Raw genomic sequence first — 9,335 nt, 5'->3', positions numbered from 1 at the left:
GGGCCGCCGGCCTCGAGCTTTGCGGCCGCGCAGCACCTGCCGCGGCGGGGCGGGTCCCTGCGCTCCGGCCGTCCCCCGCCCCGCCGGCCTTTGTGCTTGGCCTGGGCCTGGGCGGGGGAGTCTCGACTCCTGCCTTGCCTCGGGAGGGGCCGGAGCGGCGCGGGGATCCCGGGCGAGTGGAATCAGGGGCGAGCTGAGCGGTCTTGCGAGCGCCCCTCCCCACCCGGCCCCGGCCGCGGTGACAGCGGGGGTCCGGGGAGACCGCGGGAGGAGCCCCGCGCATTGGCCGCCGCGCGCCGGGGACGTGGGCGTGCCGCCGAGTCCGCCTTCCCCGGGGACCGGTCGCCGGGGAGGAGCCGGCGCTGAAAGCCGTCCGGGAGGCTCGGGGCGCTGGCGCTCTGGGCCTCTGGGCCTCTGGGCTGTTTGTTGCTCAGGTGGCTCCCCGGAGCTCGTGAGCCTCCCGGCCAACACGAGTGACAGCATCCTTGGGGATCGATCGGAAAGCGCCCCACCTGCCGACCTCCAACCATCGGGCTCTTTCTTCCTCTTTCCCCCACCTTCCGGCGCTCCCCGCCCTAGCAGCCTCCCGGCCGCTCCTGGTGACCCGGTGACCCGCGGGACCGTCCGGATTTGCATTTGAACGGAGGACACCGGAAAGCTCCTTTTCCCAGCCCCCAGGTTTGCATTTCTAAAGGTGGAATTCCAAAGCCTGCCTCTCCTTCCGTCTCCTGGGGCTGGGAGCTGGCAGCTGGCTGCCGGGAAGGTGCCTCCCGCCTTAGGACCAGAAATTGTGGGAAGTTGTTTGAGTTGGTACCTGTGTTAGATTTTCTCCCAGGCTCCTTCCTTGGTCTCCCTGTAGGTCAAGACTCCAGACCTTAAGTGTCTCACCATGTAGTCTTGGACCCCCTCTGCAGGTTCTATTTTGTGCATCCCCTTTGGCGTTCAGTGTGTTGGTGGGGGAGAGGACAGTGGTGCAGATCGAGGAGTCCTTTTTGTGTTTAAACCACAGGAAAGAGATAGTGGCCACTGTCAGTAATGTTTAATATGGAATAGAGCCTTTAAAGTACAAACCACAGAAAGTGTTTTCTCTCAAAAGGAGGTTGTATTCATTCTCTCCCTACCCCATTCTCTCCTCTGTCTTTCCAGGAAAAAGAAATAACTTTCTGGGGGGACATGCACCTCCCAGCCAACTTTGCCTTAAAATAAGATCCACTTTAGAAACTCTGTCCTTAAGTAGATCATTTAAAATCTGCACAGGGCTGCTGAGATGATTTACAGCAGCGTTCCATTCTGGGAAGACCCTTTCAGTGTTACTCGTGCCAAGACTTTCAGTCTTACTCTTGTTGGAAGAGTGCAGGGAGCTGCTCTGGGTGGCGGGTCAACCACGGGCGGCCCGAGGGCGCGGCTTGGGAGTGTGTGTTTGTCTCGGGTCATTCCTCTTCTCGTTGCCTGGCTGGGGCTCTTTCAGAAGGTGGGTATGAAAACGTGCCTGTTACGATTTTGACTGAGCTGCTCTGGGAGGAGGGAGGGAGCTGAAGTCCCTGTCTGATGGTAGAATGACACTGGATGGTGTGACTTCTCTCCTGGATCAGTGAGTCCCAGAAGCCCCTATAAAAAGCGACTAGGGAAAAAAGTATGCTTTTTATGTAATTGGGCTGTACACCCAACACAGGGTGGCAAGCAGGTGCCCCGCCTCGTTCCCCTGTGCTCTCCGGAGGACACGGGACAAGCCGGAGGAAGAGAGGGAGGATGGGGCTGAGAGAATGTTGACCTGAATTTGCCCAGTGTCCGGCCCACCGGGCAAGCTGCCTGTTCTCGTCTGAAGGGAGTGCCGTGCCTCACGGCGGACCTCACAGGGCTTGGCGGGCTCTCCATGCGATTCAGTCGGTGCTTCTTGGGGGTCACTGCCCGGGTTCTGGAGGAAGGAGCCTCATTAAATTGAGCTCTTAACATCCCACGTGTAAAATCACTACCTTTACGCAGCTTAACTGCACTTCTCTGAGAATTATAGCACTTGCTTTCACCCATTTCACAGGGGAAGCCCCTGCAATTGTTTTAAAAAAGAAATTGAGATTGTCTTCCCTGCTGATTTCCAGGGCCTTCTGGATTTTTTTGTTAAATTACAGGTTTTACCAGAATTGACGTTGGTTGATTGATTGATTCAGATGGCAATAGAATATTCCTAGACAAGGCACACCTAGTGGACAGAGGAAGAAAGTGGACTCCGACCACCCATTTTCAGACACCGAAAAACTTAAATCAAATCCTTTACTCTGAAGTCACCGTCACAGAATTGTTTCTCAAAGTATATGGAGACCCAAACAGGACCCCACTCATTTTGAGCGGAGTTTTAGTAAAATGTTCTTTAAATCTAGATTTTGAGCAGAAACATCTTTGAAACATTTGTGGGGATTGGTTTAACACATCTCTGGAGCCCTTGCTCTGTGCTGAGTTTGAACCTAAGTCACGGGAATGGGGCAGCTGCCTGCAGCCCGGGCTCCCTCTCTAGCTGCTATTTACAGAGCTGCTTCTACCCACCAGGCCCTGGTGCTAAGGGCTTTCCATGGATGATCTCCTTTCCTCTTCCTAAGAACCCTAAAATGTAGGTGCCTGAGGTCAGCTGCGGCAGTTGCGGGGGGAGGGGGGGTCGGCAGCAGGCTGGCTGGCTGGCCAAAGCAAAGGTCTAGTTCTGGCTGGGGCGCACACGCCTCCCTGAGAGAGATGGAGGGGTCAGGGTCAGGGGTCCTGGGATGAAACGCCCCAAGGATTTTGACTTTTTTGCTAAAAGCATGCAGGGAGATCCTTGAAGAAGGCGCAGTGTGTGGAGGGGGGAGGGCTGGAATGAAGGGGGGGTGCCCAGGCTCTTAGGAATTTAGCTGGAGCCTTCCAACAGAGCTGTTTGCTTTGCTTGTCTGCAACCCCAAAGAAGTTCTTTGAAGACATTAAATAAATTTCAGCAGCTTTAAATTGAGATGAATGTTTACTCAAAAGTAGCTTTTTTTAAAAAAACATCATATAACCGGTGAATTTTCAGTAAGTATTAAGACAGCACGAGCCATGCTCCTGCATGCACCGGGTCCCGTGTTATCTAATACATTGGTCCAAAAGATTCCATGTTGCCAAGCACAGAGGATAGACTTGAGGTTGGCTTTGGGACAGGAGACCAGGCCTCCCTGCCCATTCCTTCCTGTCTTGCCCTGCCTTCGGCCCTGACTTCGGAATGGGGTCATTTTCCATGACCTCTGAGTGACCACAGGAGATGAGGTATCAAGAGGCAGAAACACAGTCAGGTACCTTCCCACAGCGGGAGGTGCATTTCAATTCAGTTGCAAGGCCACAGTGAAATGATTGGTTTGCTGACCTGCCATCTTGCCCAGGCCTGTGTGCCTCTCTGTTAGTGTGGTTCAGCGTGGCCTGGTCCACAGCGGGTGGAGTCGAGAGTGTCCCGTTCCCTGGCATGCTCTGGTAATTGAGCACATGGTGTAACCACTGGGCACATTACTGGTTTCACATGAATATTAATATTAGTTCCGTAGAGTGTTGTGGTTAAGAGTGAATGGGATGATCTGTAGATGTCTCCCAGATGGAGAGGGACTCTGGGTCTCTATTCATCACCAGAACACCATGTGAAATTCATGTCTGATTGCTGAGCAAGCCATCCCCGAGGGTACACACTCTACCTCCACCCAGTAGCTCTCATGGGGGGCAGTTCCCTGTTGAGCTGGAACCCCGCTTTGATCTGGGTTGGCTGACATGTATACCGCATGTTACTTCTGCCAGGGACTCCCGCAGTGTTCCTGTTGGGACACCCAACTTTTCCATTCCTCATTCTCCTTGTAGAGAGCCGAGCCTCTGCCCGAAGGAAGAGGGCACGCGAGACCCAGCAGGACACCTCGACGCACCTTCCAGTCCACGGAGCTGCAGGGGCCAGAGAGAAATACTTGGAGCCAGGGTTGATCACCTATGCATGAAACATCTCCTCCTGTGACCAGAGCTCCGTGGTCTGTGCAGTGTAAATGGCTCCACTCCCTCCCGGCATTCGCTTCATCATCTCATTCTCCCGGGATCAGTGGTGAGTGTTGGCTCGTCCGTCCTGTGGCCTGGTGCTGCGTGGACGTGTGGGCCCTCGCGCACCTGATGTCATTATATAACATGCACGCGGATGCCTGGCCTCCCTGTGTGACTGTTGAATGGCTTATCAGTGGTGGCAGCTGTGACCGGGAACATTGCTAAGTTGTCCTCTGTCTTTGGTCTTCAGTAGTTTCTATAATAATCACAGTGTCCCCAGAAAAACGACCACTGGCTACTGGCAGGATTATAAAATGGCTGTGGGGGAGATAAGTATATGAACCCTGAACCCTGAGCCCAGTGAGTGGCTTAGCTGGGGCAGAACTTGCTGAGAGAAAATGAAATCTAAACAAGTTAGATGCAGACCAGAACACTGCTTCCTGTTCTGAGAGCAGCCTCACCTCGCATGCTCTGACAGCCCTTCTCATCGTGGGTTCAGAACTCCCACCCTCCTTAGAGGAAGAAGAGGGCGAGGGCAGGGTCTAGAACCAGCTTCTCCATCCTCGAACCCACCCTCCTAAAAGTTCCTCTTCCCTGTTGATCTCTATTGGGAAGGAATAAGTTTTCCTCTATCCTCTTAGGCTCTTTCCTTAGGGGCATGCAAATTAAACTACAAAAAAACAGATGTGATCACGTATGTAGGGGAGGTTGCGGTTGCCGAAAAATGTGACTCAGAGGGCTTATATGCCATCTTAATAAGGGAAAAGGAGGAGGAGAACGGCATGTATGGAAAAACAAATGACTTTGGAAAGGTTAAATGGGCCCTTCTGGGAATAGATGGGAGATAAGATAGTGCTGTGGCAGCCTCCGTTTAGGTGTGCTGGGGATACTTCTCATTTCCAGTAAGAAGAGTCCTCTCCCCTGGTTACCCCTAGGGAGGGGTTTATGACACTTGAGTTCTTCTAGGTGGCTGTGCTTTTAGGTAGATGAGAAATTTCAGGAACTCAAATGCCTCCCACTCAAAATTGTTTCTACGTCATAGTGGCATATTCTGGATCCCTTCGTCTCTGCCATGACAACCCACTTGTAGCTGTCACACCCTTATTTGCTTCTCAGGCCCCTGCTGGTTGGTGGGCACCCACAGGGCCTCAGGTGTGACCTCAGACCTCTGCCTCCCTTCCAGAGCAGTTCCCTTGTCATTTCAGGTCTACCAGTAACCTGGCCACAAGCTTTAGACACTTATCTTTCCATCTAGTGGGTGCTGACCTTCAGTTTCCTTGTCTGTTTTGTAACTTTATTTTGATACAATTTTCAAAATCACAGAAGAAAATTGTAAGAATATCACAAAGAACTCCCTGGAATTCCTGTATGTCACAAATCCTTTCTTTCTTTCTTTCTTTCTTTGGTTGAGGCACTGGTGGGGCAGGGCGTCTCACACTTTAGTAAACATGTGCATCCCCCGCCCAGAACTTGTTAAAATGCAAATGCTTACTCAGGAGGTCTGGGGTGGGGCCTGAGAGTCTGCATTTCCCAGGGCATGCGGTGCCCTGAATCCACAGACCACACTCTGGGTAGCAAGGATATAGAGTATGCGTTCCATCTCTGCCTCAGACTTGCTCTTTGACCTTTACTTTCTAGATCCCAGCTTCCTTCCTGTTGGCTTTAACATTCCTTTGAAGGGCTTTATATCTTTTTCCCAGCAGGCCTTGCCCTTCCTAACAACATCTTGATTTCCTTTGGGGACCTGACTTCTCTCCTTTTTGTGCAGTTGTGGGACTGATGCAGGCTGGCTGGGTGGAGGTGACCCAGAAGAGGGCCCCACGGGACCAGCCAAGAAGGCCCTCGGCTTCATGCAGGGTAGAACTCAGACATGAATTGAGAGGAAGTAAGAACAGAGTCTGTTAAAGATACCGAGAGAGTGTGGATCCAGACAGAGCGTTTGGGAGACTCAGAAAGGAAAGAAGAGTAAGTCTCATATTTGCTTGGGGCCTGGGGTTTTTATTGATGATGGTCTGGCGCCCACATCTCCTCAGTGATCCAGGAACAAAGACGAGTGTTCAGCTGTCCTCCAAAAGTCACTTATGCCCTGGAGCCAGGGGTCTTGGGGAGTCTGTGGTCTTGAAAAAGTTCATGACGACTCCGCCCAGTCACTCCTTAGATGTTATCTGTTGCGCTGGAAGACTCCAAAGAAATCATTAACTCCTTGACTTTTACAAGGAGGACATAGTTACAAGGAGGACATAGACATGTAAGGCGGGGATGTGGGTCCTCGCAAAAATAGACGCAGCAAAAAGAGTGAGAAAAACAGTTTTTTTATGGGGTTCCTTTAGTTTCCCTATCTCAGTAGGCGGGTAAGTCTCAGGACTTTGGGGTTCATTATGGCGGCCATCAGTGGCTCCGGAGGCCCTGTTACCATGACCTTTCTCCTTAGCCCACATCCCCCAGGAAGCAGACTAGGACCCTGGGTGGGCTACGGGTCTCTCTCCTGGGATGTTGAGTCTTGAGTAGAGTAAACCTAGGGTAGAGGGACTATTGAATGCAGCTAGTCCAGCTGGGGGCCAGGGCTCAGCTAGCAGACACACCTTCACATTCTGCCTCATTTGTTTCTCCCTCCACCCTCTGTGTGTGTGCGTGCTGTGTGTGTGTACACACACAGCACGCACACAAACAGCACACACACACACACACTTTTTTTCTGAATCATTTGAGAGTCAGTTATGGGCATTAGGCCCTTTTATTTTTAAATAGGTTAGTGTATTTCCTATGAATAAGACATTCTCCTATAACTGTGCCTGAAGGTCAGAATCAAGAAATATAACATGATGTAATACCATGATCTAATCCACAGTCCATATCCAGAAGTTATATCAGATGTCGCCTAATGTCTTGTCCAGTGTCCCCTGGTCCAGGACCCCATCCAGAATCACATGTTGTCTTCAGTTGTCCTGTGAGTTTAGTCTCCTTTAATCCGAAACTGCCTCTTGGCCTTCCTTTGTCCTTCATGACCTTGACATTTTTGAAGAGTAGCAGCCATTTATTTTGTAGACTGCCCCTTGTTTTGGGTGTCTAGTTAGTATTTCCTCTTGATTAGATTCAGTTAACGCTCTTTTGTCAGGAACACCACAGAAGGGAGGTAACTTCTCACTGCTGGGTGAAGGAGCTACGAATGTGGGTGCAGGAGGGGCTTGAATGGGTCAGGTGTGTTAGCTTGGAAGTGCTGGAGAAATAGATACATATGGTTCTGCTCGTGAGTTTGGTGTGTGTGTGGTGTGTGTGTGTGTGTGTGTGTGTGTGCTGTGTGTTGCGTTTGATGTGTGTGTTATATGCTGTCTGTGTGTGGGTTGTGTATGTTGCATGTGGGTCACGTGCCCTACCCCCTGCCGCTCAGAGGCCGTGGGAACAGCAACACTCTGTGGCGGTGAGCACCATGCTGCCGGATCTTGGTCTCTATGTGCCGTCTCCCATGGAGGGAGCCGGGCTTCCTTGGAAACTGGGCCGATATCAGGGCTGGGGCAGCAGGCAAAGTAAGATGAGCCGGGAATATTTGGTACCAGAAAACGAGGAGGTGCTTGAAAATGAAGGGGCTCTCACTGGCTAAGTCTGGAGTGACTTGAGATTTAACGCAAATGATACTAGTGATGGATTAGCCCGTTGAATAAAATACGTCGTGAGTGCGCACTGCTGTAAATAAGTGTGTGCACAAGGGGGAGAAAGGAAGCCCCCCCCCATGGATCTCGGCGGCTGAGTAGAGCCACAGGGCCCGCCTGGCCCGCCTCCGTCCCGTGACCGTCAGGAGCACACACACTGTGGGAGAGACTGGAGGACAGGATAGCCGTGTCGGCTCCACGTATGTCCCCACAGACTGCCTATTAATTACATAGGGGAAAAGTGTGGCTTCCCTGAGGGGCGGACGGGGCAGAGAGCCCCTTAATCAGGTGGTCAGTGCCAACGTCACCGACATCCTGTCTCTGCTGTAGCATGCTCCAGTAAGGACTCCCATCGTAGCTGTTGTGTGGTTTCCTTGTTCCCAAATTAAGGATGTCTTTGGACTAATTTCTATGCCAGATCCTCGTGCCCAGTTACTCTCACCTAAAGCCTTTGTTTCTCCTCATTTGCATATGACTCCAATAAATAACACCCCAGCGAGGAAACAGATACTGTGCCCTGCATCGCTCAGGTTGAAGCAGGTTGCTGTTCATCTGGGGGCACGTGCGATGTTGAAGAACATGTCTAAGGAGACCCTGCGGGTGCACACCTATCCTGGGCTGGCATTGCCCAGATGCGCTTTTGTCTTGCTAGAAACTTCGCGCTAACCCCAGCGCTGGTCTTGTCGTGCTTGTAGATGCGACCAAGGCTACCGCCAGACGTAACCACAGAGTAAGCGGCACGCCGAGGAGTGAAAGGGTTCAGTAGCTCACCTGTAATTGTACATGTTTAATGTTTCCAAGCCTAAATGTGACACCGAACAAAAATACAAGTGTCGGCTTGCATTCGTGTCCTGAGGCTGCTGTAACAGCTGCCCACACGATAGAAGCTGGAAGTTAGAGACCCAGGCATCGGCGGGGCTGCGTGTCTCTGAAGGCTCCAGAGAAGGATCCCTCCTACCTCTTCCAGCTTCTGGGGGTGGCTGGCGGTCCTTGGCCTTCCTTATCTTGGCTCTGCCTCTGCAGTCACTTGGCCGTCTTCCCTGTCTGTCCCTGCATCTTCATACGGCCTTTATAGGGACGTCAGTCATTGGATTTAGGATCTCATGTGATCTGAGGTCATACATGGGTTAAGTATGGCCTCATCTTAACTAATTACATCCACAGGACTCAATTTCCAAATAAGGTCACGTTCTGAGGTTTTTGGATGGACTTGAATTTGGGGGGCACAGGGTTCAACCCAGCGCAAAATGGATAATAGAAAACAAATATCATCCACAATCCTGCTTCGTAAAGGATATAGGAAGACAGAAAATGAGGATAGAATTAATTACAAAGTGGGAAAAAGAGTCAGGAAGGTTGTGTAGGACTTTGGTCCCATAACCCCAGGTAATCCCACAGAAGTAAAATGTCTGCTCAGTCTCCAGGACAGGTATATATTGACACGGCTGCTGTGGTCAGACCTGGAAGGGAACAGTCAGCCTGGGCTGCTGGCTCTTCTCACCGCATCCCCCCCTCCCAAGATCCCATGTAAGCAAGATGAGGAAAGGAAGGGAGGAAGGACAGATTTGGAAATAGGGGAACTAGAGTCGGCCCTGATACCGGCTAAATAGATAGGGTTTTCCTGTTTAGGAGCCGTAGGTTCTGTCTCCAGGAAAATTCCAGTTTGCTGTGTAGGTTCAC

At 51.6% G+C, this 9,335-nt stretch overlaps 1 protein-coding gene across 1 annotated transcript in view; it reads left to right on the top strand.

The window, feature by feature from the left end:
* Positions 1-465: 465 nt before the first annotated feature.
* Positions 466-9,335, top strand: part of SLC37A1 (solute carrier family 37 member 1) — a 62,447-nt gene continuing 53,577 nt past the window's right edge. Inside the window, exons 1-2 of the mRNA XM_021679159.1 lie at positions 466-678; positions 3,841-4,072. Coding sequence (XP_021534834.1) covers positions 4,017-4,072 — 56 coding nt within the window. The 5' untranslated portion in view covers positions 466-678; positions 3,841-4,016. The remainder of the gene's footprint in view (positions 679-3,840; positions 4,073-9,335) is intronic.

Source organism: Neomonachus schauinslandi, chromosome 1, assembly GCF_002201575.2.
Source record: "Neomonachus schauinslandi chromosome 1, ASM220157v2, whole genome shotgun sequence".
Lineage (NCBI taxonomy): Eukaryota > Metazoa > Chordata > Mammalia > Carnivora > Phocidae > Neomonachus > Neomonachus schauinslandi.
This window is presented reverse-complemented; position numbering and strand designations above follow the sequence as displayed.